This window comes from Equus caballus, chromosome X (genome assembly GCF_041296265.1).
Source record: "Equus caballus isolate H_3958 breed thoroughbred chromosome X, TB-T2T, whole genome shotgun sequence".
NCBI lineage: Eukaryota > Metazoa > Chordata > Mammalia > Perissodactyla > Equidae > Equus > Equus caballus.
Genome location: NC_091715.1, coordinates 15,305,399 through 15,328,197, shown reverse-complemented (window position 1 = coordinate 15,328,197; position 22,799 = coordinate 15,305,399). Strand labels below are relative to the sequence as shown.

Below are 22,799 nucleotides of genomic sequence, written 5' to 3'. Positions count from 1 at the left end.
GTGCTAGTTCTAGGTGTGTTTGAAGAAATAGCTGTCATTTCCAAGAGAAGTTTAACCTCGAGCTCCTCTGAAGGCCGCTAACACCAGGAGACGTATATGGATAGGCAATCTCCCATTCCATGGGACAGTCTTTTGAGAAGGGAATTCTGGAAAGGAATGTGTAGATGATCAATGTTGGGAGGGAGGAAGGAAGGAGGAGACCCCCCCCCCCCGCCCTTGGCTACTTCTTTTTTTTTTTCCTCCCCAAAACCCCAGTACATGGTTGTATATGCTAGTTGTAAGTCCTTCTAGTTCTTCTATATGAGCTGCCACCACAGCATGGCTACTCACAGATGGATAGTGTGGTTCCAGGACTGAGAAATGAACTCGGGCAGCCAAGGTGGAGAGTGTGGAACTTTAACCACTAGACCATCAGGGATGGCCTCCTTGGCTACCTCTTTGTCTCTTCCTTTCCTTTAGAGCACCTGTATGTCCACCATTTTGTCTGGGTCTGCAAAGCTCCCTGCACATGTCCTGACAGGGTGTGCTTCCATCCTCTGGATCCCTAGCCCTGTGCAGTGTCAGTCATCATAACCTTTCCACTTGCCACCATCTCTCCCACTGCGTGACTGCCCCCTCCCAGTCTGTATCCTGCTGTCTTGCCACCTGGAAGGCACTGAGCTCCTCCACTCTCCCTTGACCAGTTACTAGAGCCCACTGAGCTCAGCTCTCAATCCTTTCTGTCCTACCTGGGCACAGCCCCGAGGCACCCATGTGGTGCTTGTCTCTGGCCCTGCTGTGGGCTCTATGGGGGTGGTGAGGATGGGGCAAGGGGCCATTGCCCATTCTGCTGGGTCCTCACAGCCATCATCAATGCTTCCATTGGCCTCTCATCCATTCCTTTGTTTTCTTTTATAAATTAAAACACACACACAATATGCAAAAGAAAATTCCATAGTGTACTTTGCACTGAGCTTATTCTAGACTGTTTTCTCAATCTCCTGATTCTCTTTCATACCTGACCCTCACCGACAGATGACTCTGCTCCCTGCGTAAGAGAAAGCATCAGTTCCCTTGCACACCCCATCTTTACGTCTTTATATTGCTATTGGAACACTTAACTTCTTTTATCCTCTTTTTATCAAATTTCAGAGAAAGAAAGATCCTTCCTTCTCCTTCCATCCTTTCCTGACTTCTCTCCCGTGATGGGTCCCTGACTCATATGCCTCTTGTCCAGCTCAGTGCCCCTGTCCCCCCAGACTCTCAGAAAATGCTTATAAATCAAAGAGCCATTCTGTCCAAGAAAATGTCAGCTAAGAATTTATAAGGGCAGGCAGACCTAATTTGGCCTGCTTTCATATTTGAGCATGCTGCCTGTATTCATGTGTGCACTTTGGTATCTTCACGTTTTTCTCTGTGAGCCACAGTATCTGGAGCTTGCATCTCAGAAAACATTCATTGCTTAAAAATGTGTGAACGGGAGGGCCAGCCCCAGTGGCCTAGTGGTTAAGTTCAGTGTGCTGTGCATCGGCAGCCTGGGTTTGGTTCCCAGGCACAGACCTATACCACTCATCTGTCAGTGGCCATGCTATGGCAGTGGCTCACATACACAAAGAGGAAGATTGGCAGTGGATGTTAGCTCAGGGTGAATCTTCCTCAACAACAACAACAAAAAGAAAGAAAGAAAAGAAAATATATGGACAGGAACAGGAGCAAGAAGACAGGCTTTGAATCCAGGATAGTGGGCTGGGATATCAGCTCCTCATCCTTGGGCAAGGTACCTAATCTCTCAGGTAACTTCATAACTTCATAAATTGGGAACAGCATTAGGCACCTCATAGGGTGTGTGCTAGTTACTACTGCTGTGTGACAAATTATTCCAAACTTATCACCTTCAAACAGCCATTTTATTATGCTCATGGATTTTGTGGGTCAAGAATTGGACAGGGTATGGTGGGGATGGCTTGCCTTAGCTCCACAATGTCTGGGGCCTCAACTGGAAAGACTTGAAGGCTGAGGGTGACTTGACAGTGGGGGAGCTGGAATCATCGTGTTGGCCCGGGCTGGAATAACTCAGAGCCTCAGTGGCCAACTGGAGCACCTGCGTGTGGGCCCTCAGTATGACTTGGCTTCCTCATAGTGTGGCAGTCTTGGGGGTACTCCAGCAAGTGGGTTGGAACCTGCCTGTTAGCCTCTGTCACCTAGCCTCAGAAGTCACATAGCATCACTTCCCTACATTTTACTGGTCAAAGTGCTCACAAAGTGCCCAAATTCAAAGGCCCAGAGAGAGAGATTAGATTTCTCCTGTTGGCGGCTGGGGCCACATTCTGGAAGAACATGAGGGATGGGAGAGGTTGCTGTAGCCATCTTGGAAATATAATCTGCCGCAGAGTGGTTGTTACCATTAGATGATATTATGAGGATAAAGGCGCCTGGCACCTAGAAATTCAGAGTGTATTTTCATTCAGCAAATGTTTATTGCATTCGTGTAAAGAGATTGGAAAACTCATTTGCGTTTTTGGTAATAAAACAGAACCCTTTTAGTAAAAAAAAAAAAAAAAAAAATGTTTATTGCATTCGTACTGTATGCTGCCAGACATTAGGCCAGCACCGGGGTCTACAGGGGCAAACACTGCAGACAGGCTCTCTGCCCTCCTATAGCTTTCACTCTAGTGGGGAACACGGGCAGCAATCCAGTGGGATTAGATCTGTGATGGGGACTTGGAATTCCATCTCCTTTCACAGAGAGAGACTGGTTGAGCATCTGGAGTTGTTTATTTCATTCGAAGCGAAAATGAAGTGAATTTCCCCTGCAATGAATGACGAGGAAGGGTGATCTGCCCAGTGTTAAGCTGGACCTGCTCGGTGCTCCCTTTTTAGCGGTACTTTTGCAGACCTAGGCTTGTAGCCCCTAAAAGTGCCTCAGAAATCATTAGGCCCAGGGTCTGCAAGCACACCCTGACCCTGTCGTTCAGTGCAGACTTATATTCCTCCTTCCTAAAAAGGGGTTTAGGAGGAGAGTGGTGGAGGTGTAGAGAGTAATCTGAGGGACCATCTTCAACCTGGACATGCCCCGCCCCCCGATTCTGATGTGGATCAGGCTGGCAGGAGAGAAGCAGCAGGAGACTGCGCAGGTGATTGTGACAGCTGGGTGAGGGACCCGTGTGGTATAGACCAGCACTTCTCAAATGGCACTGTGTGTGTCAGTCCCCTGGGGATCTTGTTCCACGGCAGCTTCTGATTCAGTAGGTCTGGGTGAGGCCAGGGCCTGCTGCTGAGCACTGAGGGTGTGGGCCGTCCCAGTGAGGTACAGCCAGAGAAGCCTATCAAGGCTTGCACCTGCCAAGCGAGGGCCCGCTCTCAGGGAGTGGGGTGCTGAGGGCGAGACAGGTGATCCGCCACTTTTCTGCCAGGTTTAAACACACGTTTCTTAAAGATGAGGACTCTGTTAAAAACCATAGTCACAATATATCTCTTTTGCACCTAAATAACCAAAACCACAGCCTTCCTTATACACAACACATCTCAAGAAACTCAAAATCAGAATATAAAGTGATGTCATCACTGTGGAAAACAGTATGGAGGTTCCTCAAAAAATTAAAAATAGAATTATCATATGATCCAACAACCCCACTTCTGCGTATTTACCCAAAGGAAGTGAAATCATTATCTCGAAAAGATGCCTGCACTCCCATGCTCACTGCAGCATTGTTCGCAATAACCAAGACATGGAAATGACTTACGTGTCTATTGGCAGATGAATGGATAAAGAAATATGGTATGTATATACAGTGGAATATTATTCAGCCATAAAAAGGAAGGAAATCCTGCCATTTGTGACATCGAGGATGGACCTTGAGGGCGTTATGCTAAGTGAAGTAAGTCAGACAGAGAAAGACCAGTATTGTATTGTATCACTTTATGGAATCTAAAAAAAGCTGAACTCACAGAAACAGAGAGTAGGATGGTGGTTGTCAGAGGCTAGGGGTGGGGTTGGGGAAATGAGGAGATGTTGGTCAAAGAGTACAGATTTCCAGTAATAAGATGAATAACTTCTGGGGACCTGAGTGACTATAATACCATATTGTATACGTGAAAACTGCTAAGAGAGTAGATCTTAAATGTTCTCACCACTACCACCCAAGAACAAAATGGTAGTTATATGACGTGAAAGATGTGTTAACTAACCTTATATGATAATCCTATTGCAGTATATAAGTGTATCAAATCATTACAGTGCACACCTTAAAACTTACACAAGGTTAGATGTCAGTTATATCTCACTAAAGCTGACCAAAAAGACATAAAACATGACAGATAATAAAGTTACATCCTTACTCCTCACCAAACACACGAAATCCAAATTTAGAATGTTCAGAGGTGGTCTTGCAGCTTTGTTCCGTGCTCATAGACGTGTGGTGTAGAACACACTTTTTTTGTGTGTGTGAGGAAGATTGGCCCTGAGCGAACATTCATTGACAATCTTCCTCTTTTTGCTTGAGGAAAATGGTCCCTGAGCTAACATCTGTGCCAGTCTTCCTCTGTTTTGTATGTGGGATGCCACCACAGTGTGGCTTGATGAGTGGTGTGTGGGTCTGTGCCCAGGATCCAAACCCGTGAACCCTGGGCCGCTGAAGTGGAGGGTGCAAGCTTAACCACTATGCTACTAGGCCAGCCCCTAGAACACACTTTTGATTGGGCTTATTGTATTTTTTTAAGTAGTTAAAAGTCCTTTTTTTTGTGTGTGAGGAAGATTGGCCCTGAGCTAACATCTGTGCCAGTCTTCCTCTATTTTTTGTATGTGGGATGCCACCACGGCATGGCTTGATGAGTAGTGTGTAGGTCTGCACCCGGGATCCAAACCCACGAACCCTGGGCCACCAAAGCGGAGCACATGAATTCAACCACTGTGCCACCAGGCCAGCCCCTAAAAGTCTATTTTAACAAAGCAATTAGAATTAAGCAGTGCATAACCTCCAAAGTAAACACAGCCAAAGCCCCGGTTGCCTCAGGGTTCTTTTGTAATGCATGTCTTTCAGGGAGATAATCACAGTTTTGGTTACTTGAGATATATTTTATAATATTCATAGAGAATAAACTGTAGTACTAAAAAGGAAAAATGCTTTTGGATTACTTCTTTATTTAAAAATATTTGTAAGTGCCAAGTGCCCTTAATAATGAATTCAGGTATTGAAAAACACACACACGCGCACACACACACATACACACACGTAGTGTCTTGTTCCCTTTAAAAACCCCATCTTCCTTTTCAGGTGTCTTGCTGTGTCCAACATGGTTAGCTGGATCACTTGTGAAACTACTGGTTACGCCAGCTCAAGTTACGCCAGCAATAGATTTTTCTCTTCATCTTTTAGGTTCAGTGTAGAACATTATTCTTCTACTTGCACATTTAGAGCATTTTAACAATCCGGAAGTGTTTCAGCATGTATTTCTTAAAGATAAGGACTCTTTTCAAAACCACAATCACAATATCATTTTTACACCTACAACAACTAACAATGTTTCCTTATCATCAGACAGCCAGTTCAAGTATTCCGTTATTACACATAGTTAAAATATTTGAAAAGGCGTTTGTTCGAATCTGGATTTGGAAAGTCTGCTTTGTCATTGGTTGGCTGTCTCTTTTAATCTAGTTCCCCATCTCTTTTCTTTTTCCTTTGCAATTTTTGATGTTGTTGAAGAAACTAAGTCATTTGCTTGTAGAGTTTCCTACAGTCTGGATTTTGCTGACTGCACCTTAGGGTGCCGTTTAACATATTCCTGGACCCTCCGTACTCCCGGAAATCCGCAGTAAATCCAGAGGCTTGATCCGACTCAGGTCCAGTTCGTTGGCAAGAACACTCTACGGGGTGGCACGCACTTCCGTCATGGGGCTCTCGAAGCCTGGCTGTCTCTCTTTTTGTAATGTTAGCATCCGTTAGCGACCACTGCTCGGATCCTTGATTACGTTAGAGATTGCAAAATGTTGATTGTCTAATTCTCTCATTCCTTCTTCACTTATTAGTCAGAATACTCCTATAGAAAGAATTTTCTCCTCATCAACTCTGGTTATCCTGAATTCATATGGAAGAGGCAGGACAGGTGTTTGATTCTTTCCCTTAATTTACCAGTTTTCAGGATAGTGAGTTGGTTCCCTAGCATCCTCCAAAGGTGATCATTGATTTTTTAAAAAATATCATTATGAAACATAGATCACATAACATGTATTGATTTGAGGCATCAAATCTATTTGATGGGTTTCAATCCATTGCAGCTTTTCTTACTGATACTCATATTGTCCCATTTGTGGCAGTGGGAACGTTTTCTCATTTACTTCTGAATTCTTTTGACATGACTCTATTAGTCTTTGATGGCTTCCTTGCTTTGATAAGACGTTTCTCGTTTTTGACACGATGTTTGTATGACAAGATGTTTCAGGCTTGTCAGTTTTCCTGCCCCAGACCTGGAATCAGCCATTTCTCCAAGGCTACCCGGGTTTGTTTTTTTTTTTAGTGAAAAATGGTATTTAGAGATTAAATATAATTATTTCGGAAACAAAATTTGCACATTGCTCTTCTCGGATCATCCTTCTAGAAGTCTTTTGATGTGGGGCTGTTGATCCTTTTGGTTTTATTTATTTTTATTAACCTAATGTTTCAGTTTTGGAAAAGGTTTCAAAAAATTTAAACCCCAGTCCAGTTTATTTAGGTATTATTTTGTTTGTCCAACTTTAAATCGTAACCTTCAAAGGAAAGAAAATATTGGGTTTTAACTTCCCTTTTGTTTTGTGTTAATCTGTATAGGTACATACTTACTAAGTGGTTTTCTGATACTGTGGCAAAGTATTTACAATGTAATTGATTAAGAGAATGTTCTTGAAGTAGATAGTTGACTAGCAACTTTTAGTTCAAATTGTTGTTCAACTTTTAAAAATACCAACCAAAAAGACTTACAAACGTTGGTAGTTATAGTGTTGATAGATTCACAATTACTGTGTAACATCATACATGAAACTTATGATGAAACCAACAAATACACCATCCCTGATAACCTACGCATTATGGTGTTGCAAATGCTCTAGGTATTATCTCCAGATTAGATGTTAGGGAGCTCAAAGGAGTTATGCTTATGACAGTTTGAGATTCTAGACTGCTTTGAGGAACCCTTGTTTTGCTGTTATCTTCTGCCTTTAGCCCTGTGCATTTGTCTCAGAGCCTGTCTTCTTGGATTCTCAGCTTCTTGTCAAAATCATCCTTGCAATTTCTCCCCACTCAACAACAAGCATTTCTTGAGTGCCTGATGGGGCCAAGCAGTCATCTCAGCACTTGGGGGAGGAAGATACATTGGGCAATGTGACTTTTCTTTTAGGAGGCCCACAGGCTTCAGTTTTACACTTCCCTTCTGCCTTCCAGGGGCTCACACAGCAGGATTATTCTACCTGGGGGTATGAATGAATCCTGAAAAGGGACACTAAATCTGCTGGGGAAGGCAGCGAAGGTTCACTGTGGTTTCCTGTCACAGCTCTACTTTCTCCCTTATCAGACAGTGCATTTCTTGTTGACAGAAGGCTGTGCAGTGACTCAGCCCTCGCCCCAGCCCCCACTGGGCAGACTGACCACGTTTTCTGTGGAATTGTTCTTCACTTCCCTCCTTTTGACCTGGTTCCCCACTCTTAAACATTCTTGCCTCTTACAGCTGATTCAGCTTAGCTACACTGAGATCAACAGAAAGGCTTTTTGCCTTTCTTCTTTCATACAACATGGCCAGCTCTAAAGCCAGCTTTCCATCTGCCCATACCATCCTTGAGAAAAGCAGGAGCTGTATTCTATGACAGTTCTTACAAAGTATCTTGTACTATAGGGCTCCATGAATTAATTTTTAATAAAGAAGTTTTAAGCAAACTTTTTAGATACCTTATCCCTAATCAAATGTGTTTCAACCATACATGCAGTGTCTGTTGAATAAAACTGGTTCATGAGATGAGTGGGTGTTGGGGGAAAAAGCAATGTTTTCTAATTATTTTATTTTATGTAATCTCTAATTAAATTAATGCATAGTATAGGCAGGCATTTGACTATTTCTTCTTCTCTTGTAAAGTTTGGTTGGCCCCCAACCTTTTGGACTGTCTCACTGAGAAAAAAGGCAACCACCTCCTAATCAGGCTCCTATCTTTGGGTCTCCTTTGAGTCTGAGAATTGGGCTGTCTTTATAAACTCAAGAAAAAAAATACCTTCTCTACTTATCTTCAAGTCATTTTATTACTTAAAACTGTCAGATATTTATGTAAGGCAACATTCATGTACTTTCTCTCTTCTACTTGAAGAAAAGGTTATGTTTTCTTTAAGTGGCTAAACTGTTTTGACTTAACTGACTTTTTATTAAATTGACTTCTAAGATGCAGTTGATTTCCCCTCCATGACTATTGTATAGGGCCATTCTCTGTACAGGCTTATCCAACTATAATCAATCATTTTGATTCTTCACTTGTAGTTATCTGCAAAATCACCTGCACACTTTCTTGGTGCTTTCTTTTCATTTAAAAAGAATTATTCTGGCCAAGTTTTTCTTATCTGGTCTATCTAACGCATGTTCTTAAAAGAGTGGTATATTTGGTTTGCGAGAGTTAATTTCAGTTGGGAAGTGTTTAATAACTCATTGTTTCTGGCTCCTTGGGCGAGGCCCTGGTGAGGCCCAGGCTGCCCAGTGCAGGCTGGGAGGGCCTCAGCCTCAGGCTCTGTGGAGCACTTCCCTGTTGAGGGAACAGGGCGACCCAGCTATGGCCCTGCCTTACATTCTCATCTTTGATCGAGTGCCCCTATGCTGTCAGGGCCATGGTCATGGCAGAGGTGGGAATGGAGTCGAGGCTGATCACAGTGGCACTTGTGAGGCCTGGACCAGTGGGCCCTACTTGTCTTGTGACTAACTGGTCATGCTGATCTTTGATTTTCTCTAGTCTTCACGTCAAACAACTAGGCTCACATTTGTAACTGCATTTCATTGTGCCGAGTGATAAACTCTGGTTTGGGGGTAACGCTTTCTCAGGACATGCACTCAATCACCAGCATTTATTGAGCACCGACTATATGCCAGACACCAGGCAAGGGGGAGGGGATCCTCAGATCTGCCCTTTAAGGGCTCCCATTCCAGGGGCAGACAGGGAGGATATGCGTGGGGAAACCTTCACAGCACAGCATGATAAAGCCTGTAAGACCAGCGGCTGTCATTTATGGAGTAGCTTCTGTGTACAGGCATTTACAGGTATCGTCCCTCATTCTTGCAACAACCCATTGGGTATATCATCTCCCAATTTTAAGCACAAAGAAAATGAATTCAAGCAAGGTATCTGCCCCCATGTCACACAGCTAGTAAATGTCTAAGCTAGAATTCACTCCCAGGCCTACTGGACTTCAAAGCCTGTGTTCTTCTTCCTACACCTCATATCCTCTGTATAGACACTTAGATAGAGGCGACAAGAGGGGAGAGATGGGCTGGGAGGCCCGGGTTCCTTGGGCTGTCCTAGGAAGCAGTGTGACAGGAGTGTCCTTAGTGCTGTCTAAGGCAGTCAGTGGTGGCTGCCTTTCCTCTCACAGCTGGGTTTCTTTTTCTTCTTTCTTGACTTATCTCTTTTCCCTTTCCCTACTGATGCCCAGTTCTGGGAGCTACTACTGGGCCCACTACAGACATTGTCTAACCTGCAGGAAGTCGTCCCTGCCAGCAGTTCGCTGCCTGCTGCCCAGCGAGAGAGTTCAGGCCCCGTGGCTCTTTGTTCACTGGGGTCTGTGTTCTGAGCCTGTCTTCCTTGGGGAAGCTGATGTTCAGTTTCTAACAGTTTCAGGCCTTAGGAATAACTCCCTTGTTGGCCTGGTGCCCCTTAGTGGTATGTTCATGAAGACACCAAAGGAAAATGTGCCTGGTGTAAAGGCCAGCTTTGTTGGACTTGGAGGTCCTCGCAGTGCCTGTGGCCCTGACCTGGGAAGTTCAGGTCCTCAAACCCTTCGCCCTGACACTACTGGGAAAGCATGGGATGGTGAGATCTGGGCCTTGTGCAGACTTTGTAGAGAAGAGTCTGTTTTTTAAACAGTTGGTACATGAGTGTATCCATTAGGGTTCCTGGTTGCAAGCAACAGAAACGAACTCTCCCTCAATTAAAGTGGAGGAGAGGATTTCCTGGAAGGCTGTGGGCTGGTTCACAGGATGGAAGGCAAAGCTGGAGGATCAGTTTTGGGGAAGAGGTCAACCAGGCAGCCTCGGGGATCCCCATGTTTTCTGGGAACCTTGCTGGGGGATCTGCTGCAGCCATTTCCAGTCTTCTCCATATCCGCTGCTGTGAGACAGAGTTGAGTCCTGTGCTGGCAGAGGGCCAGGCATGCTGATGGACAGTCCCATCAGACTTTCCTCAGGGGAGAGGGGAAGCTCCCTCAGATGGCCTTCCCTTCCTGAAGGGGGAAAGATCTCTCACTGGGACACAAACACAGTCAACCACCTTGATGAGCAAATATCTACAATCATAAATTCCAAAATATACATCACATGGACTTTTTATTTTTAAAAGCTATTTTGAGGTGTAAAATTCTACCCATTTGAAATGTACAGTTCAATGATTTTAGTAAATTCATAGCATTGTGAAACTCTCACCAGAATTAATTTTAGAACATTTCCGTCCCCCCCCCAAGATCTCTCATATCCATTTACAGACAGTCCCTGTTCCCACCCCCAGCCCTAGACAACCACTGATCTGTTTTCTGTCTCTTTAGATTTGCACATAGGTTCTTATGTGTTCCTGACTGGTGTAATATTTTCTGGATATTCTGGAAACTATGCTATATGTGAAAGAAAGAAAAAATACCCCAATGGCGTGGAAGTCTGTATCTCTCTGGTCTCAATTTTCCCTCCTTTTTTTCACTTTAGGTTTTCCCTTCTCTCACCTGGGCTGTAATTTGGGGGAACTTAGGCCTTGTCTTGACGCTGCCATTAGTTAGCTCTCAGTCTCTCTAAGCCTCAGTCATGGAACCTTCCAGGCCTCACTTCCTCATCTGTAAAAATAAGAAAAGGATTTGACAAGATGATAACTAAAGTTCTTTCTATCTCTAATGATCAGCAGTTGTGATCTTTTTTGGTGAAAAATTACTTCTTGATTTTACATGCTATCTTCAATCAGAGGACTGAAACAAAACATTAACACGAAAAATTTATTCTTTCAAATGCACAAAATGAAATAAGCATAAAAGTAATTTGAATTTGTGACATTTCTACTTCTGAAATTCTTAAAGCTTAAAACTGCATTGAGAGGTTTTTGGCATCATCTATATGTATATATAGATGAAGGAAATTAATTGGAAACTTTCATTCACCTTCATGCTTTCTGGTTTATTCAAATGTTTATTGAGCCGGACATGATGCTAGACAAAGGAGGTAGGATCCTGAAAAAGATAAGGGTTTTTCCCAGATGGAGCTTGCAGTCTGACTGGGGTGAGCCACCGTGAACTTGCGGCGTGGTGAGCGCCAGGAGGGAGGAAGTTCAGTGCACAGAGATAGGGAGGGGCTGGGTCACAGATCTTGGCCTCTGAAGCGCCACCACTACCGTGAGAAGTTTGCCGTGAGACGCTGCTTGGCAGCTGGCTTAGCCAACCCACAGTTAAAAACCACCTATTTCATCTTTTGAGGGAGGAGACATCCCAGCAAGTTTGAAGGCGGAGATGGGGAGGTTAAGCGTTTCCCATTTCGAAGCAGGTCTCTTATCTCCTCTGGCTCTCTCTTTTTGTACACACTGTTAACTGTAGCTTCTTTGGCTTTTGCAGCCACAGAAGATGTAGCGAACTTGTGGAGGCTGGCTTTTGGCACAGCAGGCAGCTGGAGGGTGGTATTTTTCTGACAGGGAGATGTTCTTAAGTTTTGTAATTTATGGTGTCTTAAATATGGGATTTTGTTTACTGTTGCCCTAATTACACCTCTGATGTATTTTATTTAACTTAATGTTTTAATTTTGTGCTCATGCCCAGAGGTAGTTTCCCAAAGGGTACCATTAGAAAAAATCTTAGATAATGTTTTCTCCTTGCTGCAGCTTCCTGCAGCTTCCTGAAGGTGAGGAAATGGGTTTGGGGGCCACAGACTTTCTTATGGGCTTTTGTGAATTTTTTTTTTTTCTTTTTGGTGAGGAAGGATGACTCTGAGCTAACGTCTGTTGCCAATCTTCCTCTTTTTGCTTAAGGAAGATTGGCCCTGAGCTAACATCTGTGACAGCCTTCCTCTATTTTGTATGTGGGACACTGCTACAGCATGGCTTGGTGAGCAGTGTTTATGTCCGCATGTGGGATCTGAACCTGCGAACGTGAGGCCACCGAAATGGAGCACGTGAACTTAACCACTATGCCACTGGGCCAGGCCCCTCTTGTGAATATTTTGACTGTGTGCAATGTGAGCTCTTGTTCTCCTGTCTGCCAAGTATTATCCTAAACCATCTCTGTCCAATAGAAATATAATACAAGCCACATATGTAATTTTAAGTGTTCTACTAGTCACGTTCATAAAATAAAAAGAAGCAAGTGAAATTAAGTTGAATATTTATGTAACCCAGCATATCTACAATATTATCATTTCAACATGCAATCAATAGAAAAAATAATCAGATATTTTACATTCTTTTTTTCCTAATAAGCCTTTACATTTGCTGTGTATTTTATAGCACATCTCAGCTCAGACTGGGCACCCTTCAAGTACTCGAGAAGCATATATCGAGTGATAGTGTTGTGTACAGCAAAGTCCTGAACCTTTCAGAGGCTGACAGGGGACACAGGAAAGAGCCCTTAGAGTGGGTAGGAGAGACACAGCCTCATGTTTTATGAGCTCTTAAGAAAGCCATACATAGGTTTCCTCCTCTTAGAGAAACCTGATATGTAAAAATTCATCTTGACGGGAAAGGTAAAGCAGGAAGTGATTATTCACGTTACAAAAGAATTAACCACAGGATCCTTTAAATAGCAAGCTCCCTTAGTGCACTGAAGAATCTGACTCAATTTGCAAAAATGTGACTGACACTTAGAATTTTAGTAGCCCTGAAATGAAAGCTGAGGAACAGTTGGCGTATCAAGGCTTTATTGAGCACCTACTATATGTCAGGGACACGCAGAGGGGGCCACAACAGAACTAAGGTGATCTATACCCAGAAGGCATTTAGAGCTCCCTGGGAGGACGAGACGCACGCGCAGCCACCGCAGCATGGAATTGCCCCAGTGCCAGGGCCCAGGGAGGCCTGGGGGTAGGGGAGCCAGGAAGGTGATGCAAGGCAGCCAGGGCCCAGCGGGGCCAGAAGGCAGGCAGGGTACATGGGATGACTCAAGTGTCTGGAAGTTTAAAGCAAGGGTAAATCAGGAAAGACCAGCTCAATAGGATATCGGGAAGACTTGAAAGTTATGCAGTCCCCCATCCCTAATCCCCAGCCTTACTCATAGCAGGCACCAATTAAGGTGTGTCCTTGGACCCAGTGGAGGAGGGGGATTGAAGTAAAACCAGGACGCCCTTCTCTCCGGTTTGCGACGACAGGCAGCAGCTGTTTATTTCCTAGCGACCGTTTTCTTGAAGGAGATTTCTTTGTCCTCTTCAAGCTTCACCTTGGTAAAGCCCACACAGAGAATAGAGAAAATGAGGCCAAAGTTGTGTTCTGGAAGTTAGTGGGGTTCTGAGGCCCTCAAAGTACACAGGGTTCAAGTTCAGTGTCAAGATGGACCCTTGACCAGATTCTTCCTTAGCAGCCTTCCTGTCCTCCCTCCCTCTCCCCTAGGTGGGCCCCATGTGCTGCTTCCCTGCACTTCCACCTACTGCAATTTTCTGTCCCTATCAGAAAAGCTATGAGCTTTCACCTCCAAGTGCTAAACTGGGATCAGCCTTGGGGAGCCTAGGTCAGGGTTCAAAGCCTTTTCTTTCCTTGAAAAAAATACTTGAGTGTTGTGGAGAGAACACTGGCCTGGGAGTCAGTTCTAGTCTCAGCTTTGCCCCCAACTTGCTGGGTGATCTTGGGCCAATAGCTTTCTCTCTCTGAGCCTCAGTTTTTGTTTTCTATTGAATTTGAGGGGCTTTGATGCAAAGGGCCAAACTAGCTCTGACATTATCGTCTGAATACATCAACTCCTCTCTAAGAATAAAATTAACTCCTTTTGGAAAAAAATTAATAAAAAGAAATTATGCCTATCTCCATATATATACTTATTTATAGATTATATGCATATATTACTGTACTAGTTGATTGAGAAAACCCAAAAGAAGCTTCTAAATATTTACCGTTAGGTTTAATGAACTTTTGGAAAACATAAAATTGAGTATTTTATGACTTTAGACGTTGTTGAAAAATGAAGACATGTCTTCAAGGTTCAGGTACGTAGTTTTAAATATCTTGTTAATCCCAATAGTTCCAGATTATAATTAGGTAATTTACACCTATATCAAGGGTGGAAGAAAGCCCATATTACAAATGATCTTGATAGTTTAGAGGTTTTGGGTCATCTCCCTGTAAGATCTGATTGGCTTGTCCTTGTGTTCACCTCCCAACGTGGCTGGCAAAGAAGTCCCACCAGGAGCTGACATGGCAGCTCTGCCGTTTTCTTGTTTACTAGGTCGTGTGTAGAGCATTGTCTATAACCCCTACTTTCTTTACACACATCTTTTCAAACCTCTCATCCATTTAGTAAAGGTCATTTTAGTTAAAAGGGTGTAATAGCCATAAAGAGACTTTACCAAGAGACCTCTCGGAACTGCAGGGCACCCCGTGGAGCTGAAAGCTGGTGCTGGCTCTGGCAGCCATCCTTGTCGCGGAGCATGCTGTCCCTCAGGCTGCTCCCTGCCCTTGGAGCACCCCTGACTGCCCGCCCTAGAGGCTGGATGAAGGAGCCAGTGTCATTCTGCAAATGAACTATTAGAGAAGTTGCATTTTTCTCTTCTTTTTAAGTTACAATAAAATGAATAGATGTTCTAATATTTTCTCATCATGTCAACTAATTCCTGAACTGAGCGCATCCACTTTGGATGGCACTGGCTCAGAAAATAAGCTTAACTGCTTTGCTGAGCTTCAGGTTCTTTAATTGGGAATATGGGCTTCATCGTGTTGTGAGGATTAAATGAGATAATGCAGGAAAAGTGGCACATAATCAGTGGTTACCATCATCTCAGTTCCCATAGCAAAGCCTCAATAAATCCATGTCTAGGTCATTTGAAGAAAGCTGTTTTTTAATTGACCTGATTCCAATTGTTATGATGGCTCGTTTCAACTACTGGGGAGCAGAGCATGATACAGGAAAATTGGAGTGTTTCTGCCTTTGTAACTTGTCAGGAACCAGGAGGAATCTGGAAGGGTTGCCTTGTTTATGTTCTTATGCTCCTCCTTTCTGTTGATAAGTGATGAGAATGGTTCACAACTCCACTTCATCCTGGCCAGGTGTATGACAGCAGAGTCAGCCAGCTAATTCTGGAATGAAAAAATGATCTGGGGAGGGCAATTCCACTTGGAGTTGCTTGTGAATTGTCTGGTTTAGCTGACATGAGTGGCCGGGATGAGCATGCTGGTCTGCATGGATAGGGTCTTCTGACCTGGAAGCACTTTGAGAGTTTATCCCTAATGGATATGCAAAGCCCATTTGACAGAGGGCCCATCCACCTACCAACCTTTTTCCTGGAAAACCTACCCCAATTTACTGAATTTTTAAAAGTCATTTGTGCTTTTTGGTCTCCTATTGAAGAAATCTTTGCCAAACCCAAGATCACTAAGATTTTCTCCTAACACTTTCTTATAAAAGTTTTACAGTTTTAGCCCTTAGATTTAGGTCTGTGATCCATTTTGAGTTCATTTTTGACTAGGCACTCCTTGTAGAGCTCATTTAACTTTTCCTCTCCCTCTATTTTACCATAATTTCTAAGTTGCTAATTCACCACTGTGGTTTCACCTAATTTTCACTACCCTTGTGTTTGTTCATTTGCTGTTCATTCATTCATTCATATTAAGCTGTAGATAAAAAAGGAAAATGACAGGAGATTGATTGAGGTGGGTGTGAGGTGAGGCCCAAAGTCTAGATAAATTGTGTAACCCTTCTATGGATAAGTTAACCAGTCTCTAGATTGGTTAGCTCTGCTAATTTGCGTTGGCACTTTGTCAACAAGAAGACCTGTCTGCCTCAGCCCTTGCCTCCACCCATTACCAAGTATAGAAAATCACCATAGACTGGGAGACCAATTTAAAATGGTGTTGCTGCTAGGAAGCCATCTGCTGAGAGGGCACTTGTGCCTGCAGATGTAAGCAGTCTGAGACATTGGTTTGGCCAGCAGGGCCTCTGTATCAGCTGTCTTTACATGCGTCATTGCTGAGAGATGGGTGTTATCTCTGTAGGGTGGCAATTACTGTTGCCCACATTTTGCACAACTGAGGTCCAGAGAGGTTAGCATCACACAGTTGGCCTTGGTGAGGGAGGGGGCACACCCAAGAGGCAAACTTGCGCCTGTCACCTGCTGTCTCTGCACTTGGGGAAATGATGCTGGGCTCCCTCTGTGGGCGGGAACAAACATCTTTGGCCGTCTGTTATGATGCGGTTTCCCCTTTGAAGCCCCTGATGGCCCTGAGACCCGTAGGCCACTCTGCCTGTGCCTGACTACGGACTAGCTCTTTGTGGTTTCTGTGCTACAGGCTTCAGGTTAACCAAAATTGGGTTGCTGTGTGTGGCCCAGTTATTTTAAGTATTGGTAGAGGGGAAATCCCTTTCACATGACTTTACTGACCTTCTAGGACTGCTGGGCCCCAGACTTCTCCAACATCTGATCTGAGGTGCTCTTTTTTTGTTTCTGTTCCTTCCAGTGGAGGCCATAGTGGAGTTTGACTACCAGGCCCAGCACGACGATGAGCTGACGATCAGCGTGGGTGAAATCATCACCAACATCAGGAAGGAGGATGGAGGTTGGTGGGAGGGCCAGATCAACGGCCGGAGAGGTTTGTTCCCTGACAACTTTGTAAGAGTGAGTACAAAGCGAAACCCTTTTCCTGTCTCCTGGGTGGGTTCTACTGACCAAAGCTGTGGGGACACTTGAGGAGAATTTCCTGGAACTCTCTTACAGGGATGAGTTGAGGGCTTCACCTCCTGGGTGCTGTCAGGAAAAACATGGATAGCTTTGCCCTTGATGTCTGGGTATACTTGTTTTGAAATCACTTTCTTAAGGCCCAGAGTGTTCTCTTTCCAAACTGTGTATCACTTAGAAAATGCTGTAAAAATATAAAGCTTGTTAAATTGTTTTATTTCTGTACTGGTTTATTTGCTTTGATAGTTTAAAAGAATTTTCCCCTTTTCCATTCCATTCAAAATGGAGGTGAAACTCATAAGTCAAGTAGTAATCGAACGAAATGCAGAATTCTAACTATGCTATGTTTTCCACCTTTGTTTTCATATTGCTCTTTCAATGGAGCAGTTATTATTTTCCTTTCCTCCTTTATGGCCATGAAGCATTGAATAAAATCTATTTTTTTTTCAGTAAAGTTTTAAAAATTATGCCCTTTAAGAAGTCATCTAGGGGTTAATTACAAAAATGCAGCTCATTCATGTTAAGAAATTACACACTGCACAGTTGTAAATAATAGTTGGAATTGGGTGAAAAGGGATCCGCTGGAGGCTGTTCCCTGGGGGGAATACCGAGTAGGTGTAGAAGTCCCTGTGCCGTAAACTTCCCATCCAACACTGGAGAAGACAGGATTGTTCTCAGGAGGAAGGGCTGTGTGCAGAAATCCCCAGGGCCCCTGCTGTAGTTTCGGTGGTACCAGACCATGCCTAAGACTGCGGCTGCGGAGGCAGGTGGTGTGTGAAATGCTGGGCCCAGAGAAGCAGGTGGCCTCCTCAAAGAGCCTCAAGGGCTACATGGGAGGGTTTGATGAAAAGTGGTTGTTGATGAAAAACGGTGATGTGCTCCAGGCTTCCAACCCCTGAGCCCTTGACCTGGATACCACCCCCCACCCCCCACCCCCCCGGCAAAACACACAGGAACCCAGTTTCATCTTTCTTCAGGATCTTGCCTCACAGCAATCCTGCTAACATTTCTTTAGTTCTTTTCCTTTTGGTTTGCAGAAAGCTGGGGAGGATTTTGTTGGTGACATGCTGATAAACCTGGCTTTCTGTAAATAGTTGTGGGAGTAGAGACTTTCTTTTCGTGGATTACAAGTTGACCCTAGCAACTCTCTCTCATTTTAAGAGTAGGAAAGCATTACATCTGGGCCATCGTGGATTGACTCTGGTGGGTAAACAGTGGTGAATTCTTTTGCCCTTCTAAACAAAAACCCCTATTTTGGGACAAGGACCGTCCTTGAAATTGAGTCAAATTCTGAGTCAGAAGGAGGGTTTTTCCAGATAAAAGGGGCAAAGGTTGGAGTGAAGACAAAGGAGGAAGGAATGGGTGAGGAAGACCGTGGGAAAGAGAGAAGAGGACCCCGGGAAGGAGTGAAGGACTGTGGGAAAGAGAGAAGGACTGTAGAAAAGAGAGAGGAGGACCCTGGGAAGGAAGGGAGGATTGTGGGAAAGAGAAGACTGTGGGAAAGAGAGAGGACAACCCTGGGAAGGAGAAGGGACTACAGTGTTGGCTCCAGTTTTGATGGTAGGCCCTATTTTGAAAGCCTTTAATGTGTCCTGTTGGCTTAGTACTCTCTCATTCCAAACCACAAATCCGTGGACTCAGAGAACTTCTGAGTTGGACTTTGCTCAGGGCTTGAGGCCGCTGTAAGCATTTGTGGAGGGTGGTGGGCACCAGGACAGGGAAGCACAGTGCAGGAAGAGCCCAGGCAGGCTTGCTCCAGCTCTGGGGAATGGAGCAGCTCCTCACTGTGAAATGGGGGGTGGTGTGGTCCCAGCAGCCTGCCAGGGCCCCCCTCCACCCTCTCCATCTGCTTGGCCTTGGGCTGGGCCAGTGTGGGCCACCACAGGGGCCTCCTCCCCCATGGCTCCCCTGGACTTTGACTCAAAAGGACTGCTGGCAGGAGATGGCAGGGAGCTAGGGAGACAAGCCAGGTCAGGGGTTATCCTGCTGGCTCCCTGCCCTGTGGTTGCCTCAGGCTGGCTGTGACCCTCGGCCAGACAGTGGCTGTTCCCATCAAGTCCCCTTCCTCCACATTCCTTTCCCCTCATCCCTGAGGGCCTGGGGCTCCCTTGTTTCTAACCCCAGGCTCCTGCCTCGGCGTTTCTCTGTACCTCACCCACTTTGTAAAGGTCTCTTTATTAATCTCGCCTCAGATTACCTAATTTGAGTGTGCCATCTGTTTCATTTTTTAAGCCCGACTACCTCATCGGGCCACTCTAAGGATTAAAGGAGACAGTGCCTGGAAATCACTTAGCACATGGCCGGCCACCTACTGAGTGTGCTGCTGTCTATGTTCCATCAAGAAAGGGACCCTCTCTCCTGGCCTGAGTGCCTCTGCTCTTGCCTAATTACTTGTCATCTCACCTTGCTTGAGCACTTCCAGTGAGGGGAAGCCATGCCCTTGGGAGCTGCTCATTCCACCCAGGCCAGAAAGGATGTGGCAGGAATGGCCAGGGCTGCACTACTGTGGCTGTCACATTTGGCAGGAAAAGAAACTTCTGTTCTTTCAGATGACTGAGTCTATTTTCAAGTCTTCACCCACTGGGAATGTTTTAGGCCTATTATTGAAAATCCAGTAGGTGGATGCAGTGGAGTTCAACAATAATGCAAACTTCTATAGAGAGTTCTAGAAGCTGAAAATATATCTTTAAGTAACAATAATCATATTGGCATAAGTTTGCAATTTTAGAAGTGGGTTTACATATGCCTTATTTAGCTTAAGAGTAATTGTCCCCAGATTGCGTTGGGTAATTTTGTGGCATCCCGTGGTTTATTTGTGTGCCTTTCTGCCAATCTTACCACTGTCAGAGAGCTTACCTTAAGCATTTTCTTGATTCATATGTCAGATCCTTAATCAGTGTCCCAGTTGAGCATGGTCCCCCAGGGTGTTAGAATGCAGTATCCACCCTCAACTCTGTATTGTCTCAATTTCTCAAAAGAAAATGCCAGCCATTCTGGCTACTCCGTTGTTAAGAAGAAGCTTGGGCTTCGCCAGCTCTTGGGCTGAGATTTATTGGTGCACATAAATGTGCCCAACTAGGCCTCATGGCCTTTTGGGTTTGTCCTTTTTTTCCTTTTATTTAGTTAGTTCTTATTTAATTTATTTACTGTACATATGGAAGAAGACTCTTTTAAAATCCCTTTTCCCTTTCTTCTCCCTACCTTTCTCCCCACTCACTTCTTTTAGAATGCATTTTTCTTTATCCTTCCTCTTTAAAAAATTTATTCATTTTTCAGGTGAAATTTACATAGAGTAAAATGCTGAAGTCATAATTGTACAGCTTGATATTTTTTTTACATAAATGTGCATCTCTGTAACCATCATCCAGATCAATCCTATTTCTATGCCTCCAGAAAGTTCTATCATGCCTTTTCCCAATCATTCCCTTTCCCATAGGTAATCTATCATCATAGATTAATTTTGCTTGGACTTGAATTTCATATAAATGGAATCATACAATATGTGCTCTTTTATTTATGGCTTATTTTGCACAATAGAATGTTGTCGCGTATATCAGTGCTTTGTTCTTGCTGTGTAGTATCCCACTTTGTGAATATACCGTCATTTGCTTATCCATTCTCCTCTAGGTGGACATTAGAGTTGTTTCCAGTCCGGGTATTTTATGAGTAAAGGCTCTGAACATTCTTGTGGAAGTCTTATGGACGTAGGCGCTCATTTCTCTTGTAGATATACATGGAGGCGTGGAATTGCTGCTCTTGCTCACTTTCCACGTATCTGTTTTTCTCTGTTTAAAGCTGTGGGTTCTATGGTTGGGAGGGAGGTGTTGCACCTGTGCTGAGCCTCGTTCGTGCCACACTAGCGACTGAGCTCATCAGCCTGCATCTCATTGTCTTTGCATAGCTGCCCTATGGGTGTGAGAGCTGAGGAGTCCTGAAGCCCAAACTCAATCTCCCAGGGACCATTTGATGGTGGGACCCAAGAACTATCAACGACTCCTTCTCAAATTGTGAAAAACATACAAATAGAGAGCATGTGTCAAAGTTTTATTGAACTCATTTAATGAGGGAACTAGCAGAATAACAAAACTGATTCAGTGAGGATGTGAGAAACTGACTAGAATGCCAGCAGAAAGGGGAATGTTCAAAGAAGATTGCTAGATTCAGAAGGGGTTCATGTCTTAGAGGACAATAAAGTCTTAACCTCTGGGGTTATCATCTCTACCAGAAAAGAAAAAAGGAAAGTAGCATACCTTATCATTTTTCTACATGTTGTCCTGACTTTTATAGGGTTGTAAAATGTCCTAGTAAAATGTTAGTTAAATCAAGTTACCTTTCCAGAGAGAATCAGATGACCCTCCTTGGGGGGCTTGTTAGAAAATGCATCAGCATGACATTAAAAGGTCACACGATCATCATTTGTTGCCTCGTTTCCAAGTTTGGGATATTTTTTCTGAACAGACCACAGTAGACCATAATATGACAGTACAATAATAGGAGATACTAGGATGAAATCCTCAAAGTCGTTTATTTTAAAAAGAACAGGGCTGCTTTCCTGGGACCTGAAACTGCCACATAAAGCAGAAAGACAGCCAGCTAAGAAAGGCAGGTGTGGGCTCTTTCATAGGCGCTCATTCTCCCCATGTTGGATTTAGTTACTGGGGTCTTCCTTTCAGAACCTTACCCTCAGACCCAGACAACAGTGGGCTTTATTTTAGTTCAGCAAAGGATTTATAAGTAGCCTTTTTCTGGGTCCTCCTGACATGTGTCCACAGATAGACATTTTTTTAATGGCCAGCCAAAGAGATTTTTAAAAGAAAAAGCCTTGAAACTATAGGTTGGGCTGCCACCCACAAGTCTGCCTGCCTTGGGAGGGGGTCCTTTGGTGAAGTGGAGTGGGACCCAGGCCCTCGACATCTTGTTACTCACAAATAGACGTGTAGAAAGCAGGAAGCTGCGGTAGGGGTTAAAAGAATATGCCTGTTGATCTTTAGATTGATCTGACACTGCCTGTGAGGAAGTGAGCTGTTCTCTGCCTGTTGCTGTACGTGTGAGGTACAAGGACGTTTTACACGCTGCAGGCCCGGTGGCTGAAGGCGGAGTTGTGTTATTTGAGCTTGCATGTCTTCTGCTGAGTGTTAACAGTTCTCAGCTTAGTTTCTCAGTGCCTCAGCTTTCGCTTGCTGGGTGTCTTAGATCTCTCTTTGGCATATCCAGAGGCTTTTTTGTTTTTATATAAAGCGGTTGGTGAATACGGTTGTTTTTTAATCAGTGGGGTGAAAGGTCAGGACTGCATATTTGCACCTCTTTGAGATAAAGCTCACAATTACTTTGCTGTTCTTGATTTAAGAAAGAATCACAAATTTACTTGAACAACTGGCGTAAGGTGGAGATTTCCAGGTTGCTATTCTGTATTCAGAGACCCTGAAGTGGATCTCTTCGATCAAATTTCACTTTTTTCGAACTCTCAACCCGAGGGCCATTAGTTTTGTGAATTATCTGAAGTATTGTTTTCAAGCTACTTGTCTCTCTAGGAAAGGGAGCAGGAATTTTTTTCCAGGAGTGTTGTACAATGTGCAGAGCGTCTTCTGGCTCACAACACCTAGTCGGGATGTGCTTGGGTGTGTGGGGGCTGGCTCTACTGGCCGAGGGAGCAATTACTGGGAATCTGCTACGTGCTGGGCACCAGAGGCTAGAAGCACAAATGAGACATGTTACATGGAATGTTGTATTGTCACAAATGTAACTTCTTCCACGGGATGACAGTTTTCACT

At 44.2% G+C, this 22,799-nt stretch overlaps 1 protein-coding gene across 6 annotated transcripts in view; it reads left to right on the top strand.

The window, feature by feature from the left end:
- Positions 1-22,799, top strand: part of SH3KBP1 (SH3 domain containing kinase binding protein 1) — a 315,088-nt gene that overhangs the window by 29,467 nt on the left and 262,822 nt on the right. For 3 of the 6 annotated variants that reach the window (XM_023633590.2, XM_023633586.2, XM_070256731.1), the window contains exon 2: positions 16,811-16,968. In XM_023633590.2, coding sequence (XP_023489358.1) covers positions 16,811-16,968 — 158 coding nt within the window. Of the gene's footprint in view, positions 1-16,506; positions 16,650-16,810; positions 16,969-22,799 lie in introns of those variants that run through there. The other 3 variants (XM_023633588.2, XM_070256733.1, XM_070256734.1) reach the window with 2 other exon arrangements.